The sequence below is a fragment of the Culicoides brevitarsis genome, chromosome 2 (genome assembly GCF_036172545.1).
Source record: "Culicoides brevitarsis isolate CSIRO-B50_1 chromosome 2, AGI_CSIRO_Cbre_v1, whole genome shotgun sequence".
Taxonomy (NCBI): domain Eukaryota; kingdom Metazoa; phylum Arthropoda; class Insecta; order Diptera; family Ceratopogonidae; genus Culicoides; species Culicoides brevitarsis.
This window is the reverse complement of record NC_087086.1, coordinates 24,948,367-24,972,255: the sequence shown is the minus strand read 5'-3', so window position 1 is coordinate 24,972,255 and position 23,889 is coordinate 24,948,367. Positions and strand designations below refer to the sequence as shown.

The 23,889-nt window shown below is 27.7% G+C and overlaps 2 protein-coding genes across 2 annotated transcripts; one reads left to right on the top strand and one right to left on the bottom strand.

Annotated features, from left to right (window-relative positions):
• The first annotated feature begins 1,802 nt into the window (after window positions 1-1,802).
• Window positions 1,803-22,431, top strand: LOC134828808 (probable serine/threonine-protein kinase DDB_G0282963). The gene is made up of 10 exons (XM_063841794.1): window positions 1,803-1,832; window positions 2,862-2,966; window positions 7,488-7,689; window positions 8,266-8,425; window positions 9,298-10,371; window positions 17,731-17,930; window positions 18,014-18,179; window positions 18,881-19,058; window positions 19,120-20,789; window positions 22,140-22,431. The coding sequence occupies exons 2-10, from the start codon at window positions 2,878-2,880 to the stop codon at window positions 22,385-22,387; spliced, it is 3,987 nt and encodes a 1,328-aa protein (XP_063697864.1). The 5' UTR covers window positions 1,803-1,832; window positions 2,862-2,877; the 3' UTR covers window positions 22,388-22,431.
• On the bottom strand, window positions 13,627-14,450 carry LOC134830351 (mitochondrial cardiolipin hydrolase). Its single transcript, XM_063843804.1, has one exon. The coding sequence runs from the start codon at window positions 14,418-14,420 to the stop codon at window positions 13,662-13,664; it is 759 nt and encodes a 252-aa protein (XP_063699874.1). The 5' UTR covers window positions 14,421-14,450; the 3' UTR covers window positions 13,627-13,661.
• Window positions 22,432-23,889: the final 1,458 nt, after the last annotated feature.

Here is a 23,889-nt window from a genome sequence, read left to right as displayed (position 1 = left end):
CATTAATTCATATAAACTATTTTTTGTTTTTTTCTTTAAATAAAAATAAAAATTTTAGTTTTATATTCTAAAAATTAATAATAATCAAAAATTATAATTTTTCCTTTAAAACCGTAAAAAATTTATTTTTATTTTTTTTTTCAATTTTTGTATCGATTTTTTACCAACTAATAGAATTTAAATAGAAAAATAAACTTTAAGGAAAATTAATTAATAATTGATCAATTTCTTTGAATTATAAATAACTTAACAAAGAATTATTTTAAATAAATCAAATCAAAAAGTAAATTTCATTCAAAATTCTGAATAAAAAAATAGAAATTAGTAAAACCCTTTGACCTAACGAGCCACCTCTGACATCAAGTATCGAAAGTTGAAACCTAAGAAGAGCATACCAAGTCAATTAACATCTCATGTAACGAAACAATAAAAATGAAAAAAAAAGTATGGATGGAAAAATTACGGCTTGAAGCTCATATCAAATTTCCCAACAACTTCATAATGAATATCTCGAGCACAAAGAACTTTTTTATATCATTACTGTGTATATTTTCCATTTGCAAACTTTTTATTCATTCTCTCTAAACAAAAAAAAAAAGTAAAAACGACACATTTTTTTCCTACCTAATAACAATGGGGAATTATTATACGATTGTTGGTTTGTTACATTAGTGACTACAACAGACAGTTGGCATGCGAGAAATATTTTTTTTTGTGTAATCTGATTCCCGTTGCCGTCGAAACTTTTTATTGTCATCCACAACCACATGTTTCGTGTTTCGAGGTACCACACGTTCCCACGAGCAAACTAAGTTTCCTTCTTTTTAATTTTTGATAATTTTTCTTCTTTTTCGTTTCGTTTTTTTTTTATTTTCTCTTTGTTTGTGTCTTTTCTCTTGAACTCGTGGTTGATGGAGCGTTCTGGTTGATATATGATGTCATTTTCGTTTCGTAGCTGTGTGTGTGCCTATTTGAGACATTTTATTATGATTACGCTACTAAAGCACTGCCAAAGTTTTCGTCCCAGTAGCGATATAGTTTGACAGTTTATTGCCTTATAATTCACATCGCTTCTTTTGTCTTTCTCTCAAAAATTTTCGGTTGTGGGGTGAAATTTTCTTTGAATTTTTCAAGTAATTTTCAAAATGCGTGAGATGTCTTCCTCTTTCGTTATTTTTCATGATTATCATCGCACATATGAGTGCAATGACAAAGCAGAAAAATTTCCTTTGGGCTTTTATAAGAGTAATGATGATGTCACATAAGAAGGATTTAACTCAACTTTTAAATCTTTTATAAAAATATAAAAGAAAATTTACTAACGATTTCCCTTTTTCTTTCGTTTCGTTTCAGGTCAAACACGTCTAATTGCTTTTCAGCTGTAAAAAAGGATTTTCCGTCCCAGCAACTTCATTTTTCATCACAACAACAAAAAAAATTGTTTTTAGTACCAGCTATAATTTTTCATAACACACACCAACCAACCCCCGAAAAAAGTTAAATTTAATAAAAGAAGTAAAAAGTGTATAAAAAATCATAAAATTAATTAACAAAATTAAAACCCTTAGCCATCCCCGTCCATTTTACATCATCTTTAAAAATAAAATAGAAAAGTAACAAAGCAAAGAATAAGACAAATTTATAATTATACAATACTCTACACTACAGTTATACGTAATCTTACATGGACTTACAAAAACAAAGTTTTTAAATTATTTGAATAAATAAACAGAATTAAGAGAGAAAATATGATGAAAACAAGTGTAAAAAATTTTGTACTATAAACTGGAATAATAATAATAATTGAATAAGAACAAAAAAGATAAATACAAGTGAGTGATCCTTTTTAAAAAGTTTCGAGAAGAGTATTTTAAAAGAGTTCTTAAATTATCACGTTTTTGTAGAGAGTAATGTGTTAAAATTTTTAAAACGACAAAAGCGCATTTTAGCTTCATAATATCTGGCAATTTTATATTGATGTTGAAAAAGACTTCAATTACAGTTATTGATATCTAAATTTCCGTAAAAATTTATTTTTGTTAAAATTAAAAAAAAATTTTCAGAGTTCCAATTTGTGATTATCTTATATTTATTAGACCGTTCATTTATGAAGTCCATGAACCAAAAAACCTTTAAAATGGTTATCTGCATTTTTCTCTGGCTTGTTTCGAACTTTTAAAACGACTTAATATCGGATTAAAATTTGTAGGATATTGAAAAGCATTAAAATTTATAGAAAATCGTAAAATGATCCTTCTCCGCCATCGATGCCTATTTTGCATAAAAAACTTCATTTATTTAATGAGATACCAATTAGCTTAGTTAATAGAGACTGAGGTTGTATGTATGTCCTCTAGAGTCATGCCAGGTAGATGCAAAGAATCATCAAGGCGATGGTAATAGTTCTAAAATTATAAAATTAGTTTCAAGTACGTTCCTTCGGTACGTTTGAAAATTTACACTTGGTTTTCCAAAGTCTTCAGAATTCGGACTTTCAGCATTTATACGGTCAGCTTTAATGTTTACTGTTTGGCAGCCCTCGTACTATCATTCTTTAACCAGTGTCTTGGCTTTTCGGCTTTTTCAGTCAGACCGATGGAAATCAATGTATGCATTTCCAGTTTTTCAATCAAAAATAAATAAATATATGTATACCTGAAAAAGAAAACAAAAATATTGTTAAAAATAATTCGTGTTTAAAAGTTCTATAAGAGACAGACATAAAAACAACTAAAAGCGCTTTTTTAGTATAAAAAATTTAACGCATTACTCAAAATTAATTATAGCTTCTGAAAAAAATGCAAATAATTAACTTCAACTTTTTTTTCCAAAATAATTAAAACAAAATTACGTTGAACCAGTTGATGCAGGTGGAAGATGTTTGGTTCCAAAATACGAACATGGATGGAAAATCATATTGTACGTCCAAGAAAAAAAGAAAAGAAAAATAAGAACCAAAGCAATGGGTAAGTAAATAAATTTTGTCAGATTTTTTTTCTTACAGTTGCCAAGAAAAATATTTTTTTAAAGGGAAATTAATTTGAGATATTTTTAAATACATCTTTTATCTCCCTGATGATTTTGTCGTAAATTCACAGGAATTCGTGTGAGAAAAAAGATAAACAAATAAATAACACAAAAGATCCCTTAGAAACGGGAATTCCTTCGATAAAAACACGTAAATAAGCTCTTGACATTTTTTTGTACAAGAAAGTTGTCACCGCGCGCGCCACCGGTCCGTTTAGGAAAATTTATTGTATTCAGGTTAATTTTTTCGCACTCTCTCAATAATTCATTTTGTCTTCTTTGTACTTTTTTTCTTATTTTTACTCTTGGCGGTATTTGTCGCCTTTCTTCTTCATTGAAAGGTACGGTAAACGGTCTTTTGTGTCCTTATTTTGTTGTTTATTTTTTGCTGTCGTCTTTATTATTAGAAATTCCTGGGACAGTCAGTCTGTAAATACGGACATTTATTTATGATCTCCTTGAGATTTTAAGTGTCCATTGAGAGGAAAGTGATAAAATTGTTTCCGTTTTTTTGTGCAATATTTGTTTTTTTTTTGGTTCTCATATTCCGGTGGAAAATTGCTTTTGATAAAAAGTGATAAAATCTCGCCACAGAATGCTTCCAACTGAGTTCTAACAACGCACCCTTACACGCTCTGTGGTTTTATGATTTATTCAGTTTAAATCCTGCGCTATAAATTTTACACTGATTGATTGTGCTTCCATGGCCAAATGTGATGTGAGACACACGCAAAATGTATTTCATCGCATTCGATTAAATTTTCTATAGAACGTAAATTATTCTCGCATGATTTGAGAGCTTCCAACAACCAATTTATGGTACGTATGTATGCCACACGCAGGCTGCAGTCTTTCATGTTCAGTGCCAGATTAAATTTGAAAACAATAGAGCTTTAATGAAAATGTTCCATTTACGTAGCTCGACGTGTTTTCAACAACTATTATAATGAATCCTTTTGAAAGTCGTGTGTTTGTACAAAAACCCGTATATTGGCATTATAGCATTCCATCTCTCTCTTTCTCTCGTTTTTCTCATTTTCAGCATTAAACAGCTGCAGAACGTTCAATCTTTTGTAAATTTTAATTAATACCCTTTATGCTACGAATGCAGAGTTCAATTTTTTATTTTTACAAATGTTTATATTGAAATTTACCCTTTTTATCGTGTTTAGTTTAAAATTTCATTCAAAATGTGCATTGGGTCAAAATTTATAGAATATTTAATTTTTGAAATGTACCAAGAAATAAATTTATTTGAATAGAATAAGATTTTTAAATTTAAGAAAAATTTTTAGAATGAAGTCAAAATTCAGAATGTGTACTGGGGCAAATCTTTTGAATGTTTACTGGGTCTAATTTTTTAAATGTTATGCATCATTGTATACGGATTGAATAAAACAGGGTTCAATTTTGGTGAAATTTTGAGGATGTGCACTGGGTACAGAATATGAATTGTGTCAAAATTGTAAAATGTGCACTGGGTCAACATTTATAAAAATGTTTTAATTTTTTTAAAATTAAATTGTCGGATAAGACAATCAAATTTTGGAGAAATTTTATAAATATACACTATTGAGATTTTTAAATGTGCACATGGTTAAAATTTACGAATGTGCACTGGGCTAAAATTTTAAAATATGCATTGGGTAAAAAATTTTTTTGCAATTTTTAAAATGTTATTATAACATGATATGAAATTGGACAAATCGATCCAATTTTAGTAAAATTTTAATAAAATACACTAGGTTGAAATGCAAAATGTGCATTGGGATTGAATTTTTTGAATATATCAAACTATTTTGCAACTGTTTGGGAAATTTCTTCATCAATAAACCGTGAAGTTGCTTTGATTATGCAAAATGTCACCTCCCGTGTTTTTTTTTTACATTCGGTGAAAAATGAAGCAAATTCAATCAAAATATATTACTAAACATAACAATTCAATAAATTTATTCATAGAACAATTGGGATATAAAGTAAACTGAGACGCCTCTATCGCTTCGCGAGCATATTGCAAGAAAAATATGTTTCGTTATATGGATGAATAAATGCTTATTTTTATGATTCCATTTCTCTCGGTGCTCCGAAAAAAAAAAGAACGAATATACGTCATACGAATCTCGCGTAAAAACGTATCATCGGCAATAACGCGAACGCAACATGAATGTCAAACAGCTTTTGCCTCGTATTTCTAGGATTTACGTAAAAACGGATGATTTGTATATGGCGCAAAACTTTTTTGATAAATATAATAATAAAGAATTCGGGATTTTGTTTTCAAAAAAAAAGTCATCAGACATCGTCGTCATAACTCTCTCGTTCGCTCTAACGATGACGAGACTAAATATGCGAAAAATATAATTCAAAGAATTCTCATATGAGTTTTTTCTTCTGCAAAATCGAGAGAAAGAAAGGAGTAATGGTGATCCATAAACATTGAATAAAATAAGATGATAATGTCCATCAAACTTTGTGAGTGATAAAATAATCGTAAAAAAATGATTTCTTTTTCTTCAAGATTTCACACACATAAATTTTGATGGTTATCGCAATAATTTTGATGGTGAAGCGAAAAAATCTTGTAAAGCCTCCTCAAACATCTTAAAGAGAAGCCATTAGTTACGATTTTCTTTTTTTCCACATTTTCGTATTTTTATCTCCATATTCACATATATGACAAAGCGATATCCATTTAGATTATGGCGAATTGTTTACTAGCCACTTGCGCCGCCAGACGAGACAACAACGAAGACGACGACGACAGTTTTATTGGCCATCGGCAATAATAACATCTTTCTTCGAGTCTCGTAATTTAATTTCCAAGATAAATTTAGTTTCTAGATCGACTAATTTCATTTTAAAGATAAAAAATTCCGTTTATGTTCAAAAGGAAAAAAAAGATGAAAAATGTTCGAGACAACATTCTTCGAGACAATTTCCTTTCCAATTTTACGAACGTGGAAAGGGAGATAAAGTGGTTTGAACTCCCTTTTCACTACTTTTCTAGCTATTAATAATGTATCGGAAGGTTATAATAGCCTCTAGTGGTTTGATCGTAAAGAAAGTCGAGGTAGCGTATTTTGGTTCAGAACATATTAAATGATAAACCAAAAATAGTCGATTTCTGGATTTTTGTATTGTGCTTTAAATCACAAATAGCTAGAAATGGGATAAAAATAAACAATGTCCTTCTTATCGGGTACCGTTTTTCCTTTTTTTTCGTCTTATGATGTCATTGTCCAGAATTCAGTGGCGGGTGCTTTTTTTTGGTGTGTATTAAAAAAATTTAAATTTAATAAAAAAAAAATTAAATTTAATTATTTTTTAAATTTTATTTATTTTACTATTTAAAAATAAAAGACAAATTAATTTAATTTTAAAATAAATTAATTTTAAAATTTTTAAATTATTATTGTATAAATTGATAAATTAATAAAATTAAATTTATTTTATTTTTTTTTTAATATTTATTTTAAAATTATTCTAATTTAAATGAGTTTTAATTATTTTTGACAATTTCTTATTTTTGTCTAATAAAAAGCTTATTTTTTTAAAATTAAAATTTATAAAATTAAAATTAAATTAAAAAATTATTTTTATAATAAAAATATTATTTATTTTTATTAAAAATATTAAATTTTTTTTTTAAATTATCATAAAAATTTTTTTCAGTAATTTTGTGAGAAAAATTAAATTAATAAAAAATAAAATATTTTTTTAAATAAATTATGAATATAGCATGAAACTGCATTTTTTAATTCTTAATTTTTTCTTGTGTTTATAAATTTAATTATTTTCCTATTGAAAAATGTTAAAATTTTTCAATTTTTTATACATTTTTTTCCTCGTAAACTTTTGACAAAATAAAATTTGAAGTAAATAATTTAAATCGCATTATTTTGTAAAATTAAATTTCAAACTTTTCAAAACGGACAAAAACATTCCAAATTAATTTTCAGAGCACTAATTTAAATTTGTCTTGTCTTGTTTCTGATAAAATAAATTTTACAAAAAAAAAACTTACCAAAAATTAACGACTTAAAAAAATCCTGAAAAATATTAAAAATTTTGTCATTTTCTTGTATTTTTCGACCAAAAATATTTATTTTTAAAGAAAATGTGAAATTTAATTTTTTTTTACTACGTCCCTGTCCAGCAACGTCACAAAAAAAGACAAAGAAAAAAGTCTGGTATTAATAGATGGGAAATAAACGAAAAAAAAAAATCAATACCTCATCCTGAATCTCGTCTAGATTGAAATCTACGATAATAATAAATGTGTCGTTACACTATCATCGTCGGAGTTCCTAAATTTCCTACGTCTCTCGTGTGGTTTTTTTTCGCATCATTTTATTTTAGAAGCAGTAAGGGCAACTGTAACAAAAAAAATTACATAATTTTCCTCTTTTTTGTGTCTACCTTCCATTGAAACCGTGCTTTTTGTCTCTTTTTTTCAACAGAATTGTTCCGTCAGCTCAGAACACACATAAAGGGAATGCTAACAATGCGTTTAATGACCTCAATAAAATCTCGGCAAATTCAACGACGACAATTCCACAACTACAACCACCACCGTCATCATCATCATCAACCGGACCATCAGCTGTTACAAGCATCGGAAGTCCCGCGAGACGATGTGAGGTTTCTCCAATACAGAATCATGTAAGTTTTTTTTTTTTTTTGAAAATTTTCCCATTATTTTTCGTTGTGAATGAGCTTTATTGTCTGAAACGAAAAAAAAACAGATTTTCCACAACAACTTTTATTTTTTGTTGTATTTATTAATTAATGAACAATAAGAGAGTAATAAAAAAGTAGGTAACTACCAGATAAAATAGATTATTTCACAGTGATAACTGCTCTCATTCACGTCTATCTTCCGTTTGCTTCTTTTGTTCCGGGAAAAATGTGTGTGTAGGAATGCTTAGAATTAACTATATTTATTTTCTTTTGTGAATTATTTCTTGTTACGGCAACAACAACAACAATGAAATGTGAAAAGTTTTCCCTTTTTATTTATTTTTGCCTCGTTTTCATTTTTTTTTGTACTGGTAGCTCTCGAAAAATAAAACTTTTCTTTTGTTTTCTTTTTTTTTAAATTTTACACACAAATACACATCTCTTGAAAAACTCACAATTTCCATTAAAATTATAAAATATGCTAAATTTTCCGTCTTTTTGTCTTTGTTTATTTTTCGTCCCTTTGTTCGGCAAAACGAAAAATGTGGAAAATGACAGAAAGCAAGCCGTAAAGGATGGCAATCACCAAATCATGAAATGCCTCACACAATTTGCGAAAATGATCCAATTGGATTTAACTATATGATGACGAAAAAGCACCAGCAACAACAACAGCAGCAGCAGCACCAACTACACGCGAACACACAACTGACTCAAGGTAAGTTTTGTAAATTTAGAAAAATAAAATTTTTCACATTATTTTAGATCTCAAAATATTTAATGAAAGGTTTTTTGTGTCAATTTAATAATTTTTATTAATTTCAATAATTTTTTTTTAGGAAAGTTTTATAACTTTCTTTAAAAATTTCAGTTCATTTAAAAGAAAAATAAATTAACGGCATTTTAAAAATTCAAATTAAAAAGAATTCTAAAAATTTGAAATTTAATTTTTTTTTTTGTACCAAATTTGGTAAAAAAATTAATTTTTCAATAATTTTTAGATGTTTTTAAATTTTTTTCAATCGATTTTCAACCTAAAAAATTTTTCAATATTTTCATTAATTTATTTATTCACACTTAAAATTTTCAAAAACAAAAAAATATTAGGATTAAAAAAATAAAATAAATTATAAAAAATATAATTAAATTAAATAAATTAAAATTAATAAATTAATTAAATTTCATTATTTAAATTTGTGTCAAAAAGTCAAAATAAAATATAAAATGGATTTTTTTATAACTTTTGAAGAAAAAAATACAATTCTTATTAAAAATATTTATAAAAAAAAATTAACTGATTTTATGACATTCCTTAATGAAATTTAGATTAACAAAAAAATGAATTCACGTGACCTAAATTTAATTTAATTTTTATTTAAAATAATTTAAGAAAATTTATTTCAATTTTTAAAAATTTTAAGTAACAATTTTAATGCAATTTCAACTGAATTTTTTAATGAAAAATTTTCGATTCATATTTAAAAACGTAAAAAAATCAATTTAGACACAAATATTGAAATAATTAATTTTTAACCTTCTAACCGAAAAAATATAAAATTTTAATCAATACGAAAAAAATTTTCTTTCCAGGATTACTAAACGGCGATTTACCTCCGATGATCAGAGTTTTATCGCCAAATCAATCACAAACTAGCTCGCCTAACTTTTCTCAAAGACACGCTTCTCTTTCTCGAACCACGACACAATCACAGTCCTCTTCTAACCACTACTACCACACACTCTACAACACGCAAAAGCATCCGGACGAAAAATATTTTGCGCAAACTTCGCAGCTCGCTTCGGTGCAGCAACCGCAACACATAATCAGCAACAGCAGCAACGCCATGTCAATCTCCACGTGCTCCTCGAACACGACAAAAAGCCTGTCGTCGATGACAAGCAGCACCATGACGTCGTCCTTCCATCGAACGAACGGCAACGACTCGGATTATCGCAAATCGGGCATTTCGCAGGCATCGTCCTCGTCCACGAATTCACGCTTGCTTCGCGAAAATTATTTCAACAGCGAGGGAGACTTTTTGTACAACGGCGCCACGGGTAAATACGAGCCAATTACACTGAGTTCGTCGTCGTCGTCGTCACTCAATTCAAAAACGAGCAAAAGCAGTAAAAAAGCAATTAAGGGCTATGCGACGACGAACGAGGACCACTTGGACGAAATTCACTTTCGCAATGGGAAAATTAGTCAATGTGATCAGTTCAACGGGAACGCAATCGTACAGAAGAGACAACAACAACAAATAAATAATGCAACAACAAATTTCAACAATAAATCAATTAAACAAACAACAAATATCAACAATAATACAGCAAATTTAACACCCGTATTATATCGGAAAAATAACAACGGCAGCACCAAAACAAATATCCGAAGCACGACGAACGGCAATAATGGTAACAATTTATTATCAGGACCAACGGCACGTTTTACTTCGGCAGCAACGGCAACAACAACAAGTTCCATGCAATCAATTCAAACAGTAAACCACCATCAGCAGCAGCAGCAGCAACATCATCACCAACAACAATCACAACAACAGCATCTTCATTCGCATTCACAAGTGCCACCTCATTTAGTTAATACATTATCATCGCCCGAAAGCGCATATTCGACGGGATACTCTACAGATGGGACGTCACCTGGTAAGCATATTAATCGTTTTATTTTTCCAACTGATTTTTTTCTGCTGTTTCGTGCCTGACGGAATGATGCCGTGACTGAAAATGAGCGAAAGAGAAAGGAGAATGAATTGGAATGAGATCGGGGGATTTGTTTGAACAGACTTAATTAAATGTCAATAAAAATTTAGTGCGATGGTGTTTGACGAACAGTAATGTAATAATGGGATCATGGTTGGACGATAGCGCAAATAATGATTATTATTGATTTTGAATGTTCAAAGTGGACTTGATGTGGACAGAAATAGGCAATTTTGTTGTCATTGAATGCATTTTTCGTTTTTTCTTCATTTCATAGAAGAATTTGCAAAAAAAATGTGCAAAAAATATTCCGATTTTTTTATTAAAGGATATGACAAGAGTGGCTATTTTTTTTAAAGGAAAAGTGATGTTTTTTGCTTAAGTCACTTTTTTTTAGTCTTTTAAAAATTTTTTTTCCTCTTCGTTTTAAAATATTTAGTTTTATTCGTTTTTGTGAGTTGATTTTTTTTTTGAAACACGTAATATTCGAAACATTGAAAAAACTTCAAACTAATATTTAAATAATTTTATGCTTTTAACGTGTAATTTTTATATTAGACTCCTATATCGACTTTAAATGCTGCAAAAAAAAATTTAAAAAAAATCAAAAAGTCAAAAACTAAAAAATTAAATTAATTAAAATTTAAAATTAATTTAAAAAATTTTAATTTCAGTTAATCAGTTAATTTTTTTAATATTGTTTTTTATTTCAAAATTAAAAAAATCAAAATTTAAATATTCATTTGTGAATAAAAGTTTATATATAACGAAATTTTGAAATATTTTGTTTTGTTTTTTATAGTTATAATTTTTTTTTCTAATTTTTATCATTTTTTTTATGCAGGTAAAACAATAAAAATAAAAAAAAAAAATTTCTATTTTCTTAGAAAACTTTTCATGATAATTTGTACCTTTGAAATTTTTTAACCTCTTTATTAATTTTTTGTTTTTCAAAATTTTTGAATTATTGGCTTATTTTTAAATTAATTAAAATTATTTTTATTATTTTATTTAAATTATTTTGTTAAATTATTTATTCGATTATTTTGCAAAAAAAAATAAAATTAATAAAGAAACATCAAAACTACCCAAATATTTAATAAATTAGCAGACAGACATTTTTAACCAAAAAATCGTAAAAAAAAATCATTCACAACCAAACCACTAAAAAAAATAAGAAAAAAATAATCAAATTGACAAGCAGCATGACAGTAGCATGTCCTTGATAAAAATTTTTAGCATTCTAAACAAAAACAGACATCTATTTATTTATCAACAATTTATTTAAAGCAATATTTATGGACATCAACGAAACTTCACGGTGGCTTGTCTGCATTTATTTATATAAATATTAAAAAAATATATTTTTTCACTGAGAATAAACTAAGGGTGGGGGTTTAGTTTTCACTTTTTTTCATGATTATAGATTTTTTCATCGATAAGTTTTTAAGTATTATTTATGGCCGCGTTAAAAAATAGGTCACACAAGTTATTTTTGATCATTTTTCATTTTGATATATCATCTTCGGTGGTTATTGAACTGATATTTGTTTAGGCTTATTCCACAAAATACCCACGAAAAGTAAAGAACAAACACTCATGTGCGCAAAAAAAAGATGAAAAATTGGTTTTCATGTTTTTCACGTTTCGTTTCGATAAAAATAAATGAGAATTGTTATCGTCCGTGCTGCCGCTGCCGCCGCCGTTTGTCTCTCGCTAAAAGCACTCGAGTGAGAGATGCTCTTATCGATAAAAAGTACAACACGAAATACTTTTTATTTTTTTCGGTGGGTGGCTTATTTTGAATATTCTCTTTTCAACACAATTGTAACATTTTCAATTATCGTTCAGTTTTTCCTGGTTTTATTTTTATTTTTTCAACGAAATTCGTGAAATTGAATTTTTAGGACGCGAAACGAAACTAAAATTGTGTGCTTTGTATTTATTTTGTTTTCTTTTTCTTCTTTCTCTTGTTACGGTTACTGTTATTATTTTCATTTTAGGCAATCAATGGTTGTTTGTCTGTTTCTTACTTTTTCCGCCAAATAGAGATTTTCTTTCTTTTGGGAAAATTAGCAGCAGCGACGAAAGACACGAGAGAAAATAAGAAAAATCAAACAAAATGCGGGAAAATAAATTCAACCACAAATAAACTAGAATAATAACCAGATGGTACTTCATTTTTTTTCTGTTGTTGTAGTGTAGCAATCTGTGTGGTGTAAATTGATGCGAATATGAATTTTTGTTACACGAATTAATGAAGTTTTTTTTTCTCCCGCACTGTCTGTGTGCAGAGATGGACTAGAAATAAATCTTTTTTTGGATAAAAATTTATTAAATTTTTCAGATTTTTTTTAATTTTAAAGACAAATATTTTTAAAAAATATTTAAATTTTTAAATATTCAGTATTTTGAAAATTTTTAATTTTTATTCAAAAATTATTTTTTTATTTTTATTAAAAGAAAAATAATCAGATGTTTTTATTAAAAATTATATTTTTAATCCCAATATTTTTAATTATTTTTTTTTAAGTCCAAAAATTTGTTTTTAAATAATTTTTTAAATAGAATTTTAATTTTTTTTTTTGTTTTTGGATTTATAATTAAAATAATTTTTTTGTTTCACTTATTTTTAAATTTTTTAAACTTAATTTTTGAGATTTTTTCAAAATTTTATACTTAAATTTCTGAAATAAATTTAAAATTAAAAAAATATTTAAAAAAAAAATTAAAATCAGTGTTGAAAATATTTTTAAAAAAATTAAGAAAAAAATATTTAAAAATTGGATAAAAAATTAAAATAAATTCAAAACAGTCTGAAAATTGGAAGAAATATTTTTCAAATAAAATTTTATCACCAAAAATTCATATTTTTTCTAAATTTCTAGCCATCTTATTTCGCGCCCCTGTTTCTTTGTTAGAAATCTATTTTTCGTGAGAAACCCAAAACAACGTCGAAGAATGAAGATATTTTTATGAACAAACACTAACGAACTACGGCATCGAAGAAGAAGAATGCTAATAATTTTGATAAATGGATCTTTTATTGAGGAAGTTGGTTAACGAATGGCGGTGTGTGGTTAAGAATCACGTAAATCATCGTTGTGGTTTGCTTGCCATGTTTGGGAAAATTTATTGATTTTGGTCCCTGGATACGAAAAATCTTGAATTTTTAACGAAACTTTTCATTTTATTCAAACTTTCTTTGATTAACTTAATTTTTTGTACATTTTTTAACGCGAATCTGTGTTGGTAACTTGTTGCGCGGCAATAAAATCACTCCAAATGCGATCAAACTCCTTGCGGAACCCACTGAGAATTTTTTGGTTATTCGTAATGATGAGATTTTCCCAGTTCGAGGAGAATCCTTGCATCGTCCAATTGCACGAACCCGTGATACAAACGCCGTTCTGCGGAATGTGAACCGTTGGAAGTTTTTCACTTTGGTCTTCTTTGCTCTTGCTGCGATTTATGCGACTTTTTCGTCGTTGCGAGTCTCGTTTCTCCTTTTCCGTTTGGTCGCGCGTGTCCACCAGGCAAAATTTGTGATGCATGCACATCGTGGTGCTCTTGAACAACACCGGGATGCCATGTCGATGTAAATCGCCGAATTGCGTGCCAGTCGCTCCCTGCATCGAACTACAGCCGACAATGCGAACCGCCACTCCGCGTTCGTAAGCCTGAATCATCGCTTCGCCCAACTGCTTCACGTTGAACAAATAAACGGCGGCGTCGATGGTTTTCGTGGCGGAATTGATGTAATTGACGATTCGTGTCAGTTGCCGCGGAAAAAAATCCAGCTCGGAAATCGACAAATATTTCACGTTTTTCGTGTGTTGTTCCTCGCAAGTGTCGTGCGTGAAATAAACTTCCATGATGTCCTCGGATTTGCGACTTTTTAGGTATTTGTGCGTGAAATAGGCGAGCGTTCCGACTGCCAGGGTGCCAAAAGAGCCAACAGCAACACATTTCACGTGTAAATTCATTTTCATTTCGAGCGATTGCCGGCAATTTTTGTTTATTTTGATGAGCGAACTGACGGAATAATTTTGATTGGTTGCTATAAATGTTTTTGCATCACTCGTGATTGGTTGAATTTATTCGCGAAATTTTAAGTCGCTTCAAAATGAACGTTAAAAATTTATTTTGAATGATTTTACGTTTATATTTGAGAATTTAAAAATTATGAAATAATAAAAAAAAAGGAATTTCGGGGAATTTATTAGAAATAGTAAAAATAAAAAAAATGTATAAAAAATATTTTTTTTAATTTTTCAAAATTTAAAAAAAATTAAAAAAAGCCTTTTAAGTCAAAATATTCTGTAATTAACTAATTAAAAATTAATTAAGTAAATTTAATTAAAAAATTTAAAAAAATATTAAATAAATAAGGCAAGTACAATTTCAAAAAATGTTTCACATTATTTTGAACCTTAAAAAGTAAGGAGGTGGGAGTAATGAATAATGATAATGGAAAACAATGATTTTAATGATTTTTCTCAATTTTTATATAGTTTTTTTCAATTGTGTGCTTTAATTTTAAATAAAATTTAAAAAAAACAAAAAAATTAAAAAAAAAAAAATTTTAACGCCTTTTAAGTCAAAATATTTTTTTAATTTTTTTTCTGTGAAAATTAATTAAAAATTAAAATAAGTTTAAAAATTTAATTAAAAAAATTATTTCAAAAATTAATTATTCCATTAATTTTCTTAAAAAGTAAATAAACATTTTTTGAAATTGTTTAAATACGTTTTAATTAAAATTAAAAAAAAAAAAACAATAAATAATCTAAGAAAAAATATTTCATCAATCCAGTTAGTTTTTTTTTAATTTTGACAAATCCAATATTTTACTTTATTTTAATTAAGATAAAAATTAAAAAAAAATTGCTTCGGTAAATTCAGAAAATGTGCTAAAAATCTAAAATATTTGGAAATTTAATATTTTTTTTTATTTTTCGGTCGTGATTTGAAATATATAATAAAAATTTTAGTAAAAAATGTTAAAAAATTATAATATAATTTAAGAAAAAATAAATTTAAAAAAAATATTTATTTATTTAAAATTATTTTTAAAATTAAATCAAATTTAAATTTTGATTAATTAAAAAACAATTAAATTTCTTCATCAAAAAATCAAAAATTACCTAAAATTCAAGCTTTCGTGCAAAAAAAATATTTTTACGAACTTAAAGCTCATAAATGCTCCATAAAAGTCTATTTCTAACCTTTTTTACCACTTTCTTCAAAGAAACTCTTGATTTATTGACCCCCAAGTCTCGGTTACAACGTAATAATTGGTGTTGTGTGTATTTGCGGCACATAATCATAAATTTAATTCAACACAACAAAACAATAACGACTCTTCCGCATTATTTATACATTCAAAACATAATAAAAATAATCCGAGTCCCTTCAAAAAATATAAAAAAGAGCTAAACAACTGTAACCTTTTTGTGCAAAAAGAATATTTTTTATTTATTCATAAAATTTGAATATACCCTTTTTGCGTTGTTGTTGTTGTACTCATGTGTTATAAATTGCCCCACATGAACTCCACTCCACCGAAATTCCGAAACACGTGAGGATTTCTTAAAGTTTATTGTTTTACGGCCTTCTTGGACAATCATAATGTAATCTATTGCTTTGAAAGAAAAAAAAACTCTGATAAGAAAAATTACTGTTAATTTATGGTAAATATATGCCTTTTTGTCCTACATGCATGTTTTGGCATCCCTTCGACATTAGTCGACTTTCACATGATGGAACAAAAAAAAATGGAAATTATGTTATATGAGAGCCCATTATGTGATAAGGGTATTTTTCATTCAGCTTTTTCTCGTTCTTGCATGGCACAAACTTTCGAGACAAACGATATGTACCTAATTTTATTATGTGAACTCGTTAATAAAACATGAGAGACGACTGGATAAAGTTACTTGATGTCAATAGCCTTTGTTTCGAGTTAAATATAAATTGCAAGAGTGTTACGTAAAAATTACGTTTGTTGCTATTTTCGTCTTTTGTCTTACGTCAAAGGGGGTAGTTTTGTTATTTTTGAATTAAAAAGTTGGTTAAGTAAATATTTATTTATGGAATTTGTTTTTCTTCGATTTCAAAGTTTCTTTTTTTTTGCTGATTTATCAGTTACATAAATTATCTCATTAATCGGCGAAAATATCTAAATTATGTGGCAAACAATTTCCCTCTTTTTATGCGAAAAATTATGTTTTTTGTGAATTTTTTCGTGAAATGAACACTTGAGCGTATTTTAATTTCTGTTTAAAAATTTTTTATTTATTGATTTTTTTTTTATATTTTTGACAATTTTATTTATTTAATTTTGAAATACTGAATTGATTTTAGTTAAAAATTAAATTAATTTCTATTTAATTTAATTATATAATTAAACAAAACTTATTTTTTTACTCCATTTTAAAATAAAATTGCAAAAATTCAATTACCTAATTAAATAATTAATTAATAAAAAAAATTAGGTAAATAGGTAATAAATAATAATAAAATAAAATAAAAAAAAATTCATTACATTTTAATTTAACTAGGTATAAAATAATTTTTCGAAAATTGCTTTAAAAATTATATTAAATTATATTTATTTTATAATTTTAATTTTTGTTTTTGTTAAAAAAATATTTTAAATTTATATAAAATTTAATTTAAATTAAAATTATTTTTTATTTTATAAAAATACATAAAAAAATAAATAAAAAAAATAATTAATATTTTTTTGCTAATTTTTATTTGATCGATTTTAAATATTTTTATTAAAATTATTTTTATTTTATTAATTTACGGACAGACAACAAATCTCAGTAATTAACGCATTTTGAAAAGTTTTTATTAAAATACCATAAAAAAGTTCTTTCACAGATTCCAAATTGTGACTAATAACATCAGAAATAACAAAGTGTTGATTGCTTTTATGATTCTATCAGATGAAATTTTATGTGATCGCCTGGGGCAAACAAAAGCAATTCCTATGTTCTCTCGCTCGTTGCCTGTCTGGCTTATTCGAGGAGAAAAGTTTGACGTCGAGCACCACAAAAAAAATGTATAAAACGATAACATCCAATCAGATAAATAAAAATGATGTTAAAATGATATAGTGACTTTTTTGAGTGAATGTCGTTTTTCGTGTCGTCGCTCAGAGTTGATTGCAATAAAAAAACGAATAATTCAATTGAACGTGTGTGTGTGTGGCTTTGATGTGTTATCTCGCATGTCATATCTCATCTCCGTATCGAGGAAAAAAATGTCATTTGAACGCTTTTCTCTCCTTAGGTGGTTGCTCCGTTGCACCAGAATGTTACTACATCAACATCCGTACGGGCACACACTACTTTCCAAAGGGAACGGGAGCCGCAGGCGGAGGAGGAGGCGTCGCACACCCGCTTGGTATTGATAATGCAAATCGTTTTAAGTGTGCCCTCAATCGCATTGACGAGAAGCAAGCTGAGACAATTCAGACAACTGATTATAAGGCAAGTTTTTTGCTCTTTTTTTTTGCATTATTCAATCAATGTTGATTTTTTTTTCTTTTTTATTTTTCTTTGAAAATTTGCAGAAACAAGTGCACTACCATAGACGAACGGAATCATGTGATATTACGACGAGTTCTAAATTGGGTGATGTCAATGGATTTTCGAGTAAAGAGAGCTTGAATGCCAATTGTTTGAGTCCGCTGCCGCACAGCAGGAGTAATACCCCGCAGTACTATCGGAGTATTGAATGTAAGTTTTGTGTTTCAAGTGAAATTATTTCAATAATTTTGGTCGAATTTCATGTAATTAAGAATCCCAAAGATTTTTAGAGCAAAAAAAAAAATTCTTAAATTATGAGCAAAATTTGTGATTTTATGGTATTTTTTGTAAAAATTTTTATGAAGTTTATAAAAATATTTTTTTTCGAAAACATAAATTTTTATGTTCATTATTTTCAAACTTCTTAAAAAAAAATATTTAGTAGAAAAGTAAAAAATTAAGAAAAAAATCCTTAAAAATAACAAATAAAATTTCTCGAAAATTAAATATTTTCTGTAAAAAGTTTTCTAAAAAATTGAATGAAAAATTAATAAAATTAATAAAAAAAAAATAAATAATTTAAAAAAAAATTTAAAAAAAAAAATATAATTAAAAAAAAATTATAAAAAAAAAAAATTCTGTTTTGAAAAAAAATTTTTTTAAACTTAATTTTATTAAATTTTTATTTTGTTGAAACTAGCAAAAAAAAAATATTTTTCCTTATTTTTTTTAATTATTATAATATTTTAATATTTATTTCAAAAACCAAAGCAAAAAAAATATTTTTTCATGAAAAAAATTGAAATATTATAAAATTAACAAATTTAAGATTTTTTTGACCAAAATGTCTTAAAAAATTTTTTTTGTCCCCCATTAATTACTAAATATCACTAATGAGTGTCAATTTACAGCTCCTTCACCTCGTCAAAGATGTCGAATAAGGACAAACCCGTGGCTGTCGGAGACGACGACTATTTCAACGATCTTCAACAGCACCACTTGTCCCAAAGGTGATATGGAAACAAGTTCCACGAGTTCCGGCATCAAGTCTAACAGTGATATTAATTTGAATGAACATGCAAAGGAAGGGTAAGTCTACTTAAAAAAATAATTGGTACAAAAAAAAATTAATTTTTCAATTTTTCAACAGTAAACTTGACACACTTTCCGATTCCGATACAACTTCCTCCACGGAGAAACACGTGAGTCGCAAACTAAACATTTCCAAGTCAAACAACGTGAACAACAACAACAAAGACGTCTCAAATCGCTCGGATCGGGTATCGTCTCAGCGAAGTGGGCAACAAAGTGTTAGCGACGACGATGCCACCTTGAACGAAATGATCGGAAAATTCGACGAAAGTTATGTCTACGAAAAGGAAACGGATATTTTGAGTGATTCTGATTCGACGAACTGCGCCACGGACTTTGACACGGGTCAAGATGCCGGAGACGAATGTGATACCGATGACTTGTTGGAAATGGATTACATTGACAAGGGATCGATGCAGGAAGTGACCGAAAAAGTGGATAAAAATAAGAATAAGGGAAGTTGTTCGTATCATCCGTTGCCGCAGCAGGTGCAACAACAACAACAAATGGTGAAAGTTGACAAGAGAAGTGCAAAATTGCAGAAATTCCGCCAGGAAAAGGGCGAAAGTGTCGATGGGAAGCGGAAAAAGAAGTACATTCGGACCCGGAAAAAGCAACATACGTCAAATAGTCACACTTCGAATGCGTCGTCGTTAACAAATTCGCCGCGACTGAGTGTTCGGGGGTGTCGCAGTGTCGGCGGAACTCCAGTTTGCTTGCGCCGGAACCAATTACGGGACTCGCAACCGAATAATCCGACAAATATGTCTCCGTTGTCCAACAGAAGCAATTCGCTGACCTTCACCGAAGTCTATTCCATTCACAATCGCATGTTGGCGCTTTCCGACAGCGAAAAAGCTCTCCTCAAAGCCGATCTCGAAGCCGATTTCAAATACAAGCAACTCATCCACGAAGCCGAAACAATTCTCGTGAGCATGAAAACGAACGCCCTCAAGGAAGGCATGATCTCGAGTCCGCGTCGCATCAACAATTTACCAACAAATAAGCGCCTTGAAATGCTGAAACACGAAGAAGTCGAGCTAAAACGCGAATTATCGAAAACGCAAAACCCCAAAACGGAGGACGGTCTGACGCCGAACGAGGGAGTCATTGTCAACAAACGCCTTGAAATCGTCAAACACGACGCAGTCTCGACGGCGCCCAACAGCCCGAACAAAAGTGCACGAGTTTGTCCCCTCAAAACGCACGTCACGAACTTCATCAATCAGAATGTCGATCCGAACGAGCTTCAACGCAACAAAAAAGTCCCGCCAGATCCGCCACCAAGAAGGAGCACCTTGGAAAATGGGGGAGGACGTCCCATCTCGCCACACAATAAAATGCTGCAAAATGGACTGAAATCACCGATTCCGGAGCATCGGAAGATCCGAAGTCACAGTTTGCAGCCGCAAATGGAATCGGACTCGGAGGAGGAAGAAGTCAGTCGGGCAAGTCAAAGATCGTCTCGCATGAAAGTGGTGAATGTGAATCAGAGACAAGTGACGATGGTGGAAAAAAGTCGAATTGTGACACGAGCAAATACAGTAAACGGACAAGAAGCTGCCACAAATGGAAATGAATCGCCGATGATCACTTTTCGATCGGTGGATATCGGTTACAGCATCCCAGATATTTTTTATTGTCCTCAAAGTGAGCCTTTGAAACGGAAAGTGTACTCGGGCAGTACCACCTATGATAAAATTCAGAAGAAATTGGATGAGGATCAAGGTAAGTTTAAAAAAAAAACTCTTAGACGGATTAATTTATTTATTTTAATTTTTGTCGAAAAAATTTTAGGGGAGGGTAAAATTAGTACAAGTGAAAGTTTTTGACATTTTTTTTTATTTTTTAAAACCATGAAAAATCCAAATTTCATAAAATATTAAAGACAAAATATAGATTTTTCGCCAACAAAAAATCGAAAAATTTAATTTTTTTGTTTCATAATTGAACTTGATCATTTTAAAATTTTTAAATGGTAAAAGATTTTTTGATAATAAAAAAAATTACAAAAAAAATATTTTTGTCAAAAAGTAAAATTACAAAAAAATAAAGAATTTTTTTTAAAATTAATAATTTTAGTAAATTAAAATGTCACGTACCTTCAAAATTAAATCATTTAGTTTAAATTTAATTTCAATTTTTGAAAATTTTAATTAATTATTTAATTTTAATTTTATTATACGATTTTAAAGAAAAAAAATTAATTGATTTAAATTAAGCTAAAAATCAAAATAAAGATTTTTTTTAAAATACCCTAAAAATTAACAAAAAATTCATAAATTTTTAAAAGTATTTTAATTCATTGTAATTGCGTTTATTTTTCATGAAAACGTTCATAAATGGTTTCCATAATTAAATTTTAAAAATAATTGTTTTAATTTGTTCATAATTTTTCTAAAAAAATGGATTTATTTTAAAATTTTTTTTTTTAAAATTTATAATTATTTTTTGTCGAAAAATTAAGTGAAATAAAAAATTATTTTTCAAAATTATTATTTATGAACGTTTGAATTTCGAAATATTCAATTTTGGAAATCAAAGTCGTTTTCTGAAAATGGTTAAAAACTAAAATTGAAAGTTTTTGACATATTTTTTAAAAAAAAAATTAAAATTTAAGCAATTTTAATTTATTTTCAAAAAATTAATCTTTATTTATTTTAGCGAAATATTAATAAAAATTTAAAATTTTTGCGAAAAGTAATTAAAACATTAAATTTTCTAAATTTTAAAAATTTTTTGAAACTCCCAACAATAAATTTTAATTTGATCATACGGGAGCAAATACAAAAATTAAAATTTTTTTAATTTTTAAAAATTAAAAAAATTTTTTATTTTAAAAATTATTTTTTTAAAAAATTTTTTTTGTAATATTTTTTGCACTAAATTAATTTTATTAATTTAAATTCATAATTTTGGTATTTATTATTTTTTTCAAATTTTTAAAATTTTTAATATTCATAATCATTTTTTTAACGTTATTACCGTGGTAATATAATTGATTAAAATTCCTGATTCAAACTCAAAATTACCTTATTACGAACTTTTCTCACAAAAAATTCAATATTTCTCCAACAGAAAGCAGTCCTCGTCGCCAAATCCTCCAGAAAATCTCTCAAATGCGTCGCGAAAAGCAAAATCGTGCATCTCGTCTCATGTCATCGAGCAGCGGCGATCGTCTCAGCAACTCATCCGAATTCGATTCGCATCACGACTTCACGCAAACCAAGCGACAGCAGCTAATCATGAGTACAATTGAGGACATCAAGCGTTCCTTGCTGGATCAGAGCATCGAGTTGAACGGATTACATGACTCCGATACGTAAATTCATCATCCGTTAAACATGAAAAATAGAATAAATGTGTTAGAGTAGCGATTCTAAAGGAAAAAAATAACAATAATCAATGAGATTGATACTCGTGAAATGTGGTAAGACTCGATAAATAAGAAAAAACAGATAGCAAACAGAAACCAGACTAGCTGGCGTAGAAACATAAACCCCAAAAACAAACTTTTTCACTATTCAGACGTTTATAGACTCTACTAAAACTTATTTCTTTACCTATTACTACTCAATTAGCTGTAGAGAACAAAAAAATAATAATTTTTCAAGTCCATAAAAAATATGTACTAATATCAATAGCAACATTTATATTTAGACAAAAAAGGAAAAACATAGTTGCAATAGTGATAAAAAGTAAAAAACATAGAAATAATAGTCAATTTTTTGTAGAAATATGTAGTTTATCGTTATTGTTGTTATTTTTATTCGTGTTGTTGTATAAATTATTTAGATAGTTCAATGATAGAATTATTTGAGTTTTTTAGAGAAAAAAATTTCTAGATGAGCTCAATTCAGATTAAATTACCTAAAATTTTTAGAATTTTTTTTTTCATTATAATTGAAGGATCATATGAGAAAAATTTTCTTAATTTACCATTCCGAAAATTTTGATAAAATATATTTATAATTTTTGAAATTTATTTATCAAAAATTAAAAAATAAAATATTTTTAAAATTAAATCAAAATTAATTAATTAAAATTGATTAATTATTTGTTTATTTTTATAATTAAATTTAAATTATTTAATTAATATTTTAAATAAAAATATTTTTCTATTAATTAGTTAATTAATTAATTAGCCAATTTATATCAACTGCTCCCATTAATTTAATTAAATTAGTCAATTTCAAATACAAATCGTGAAAAAACGAATTTAAATTTAAAATACATATCTTTCATCCCCCAAAAATTACATAAAAAATATCATTCTTATTATGAGTGTAAATTAAAATATTTACAAAAGTTTATAAAAAAAATGAATATCATTCCCCACCTATTTATTCTATATTATATTGAAACTTAGTAAAATTATACATCAAATAATTATTATCAAGTGCCAGAAATGTCTTTTTATAACTTTTTGGAGTGCTTTCATCGCTTCTCAGACCAAATAAAACACATAGAGTACAAGCAACTATTTAAATATTTATACAAAAACCTTAGTAATTATAGCAATTAATCGATGAACAACTTATTTCTACAAAAAATATTGAATTTTTCTTGAACATAACATAAAATATATGATAAAAAATTAACTAAACTATACAGTAAAACGATACAAATATGATAAAAGACTTAACATTAAACAGAAAAAAATATAAAGTTACCATATTTATAATACAAAACAATATTATTAACAACATAAAAAGTACATAATAATAATACCTATATGATAATATCAATACAAAAAAGAAAAGAAAACATAAACTCGACAACATAATTATTGATTATTTCATTAGTGAACTACTTTTACCACATTTTC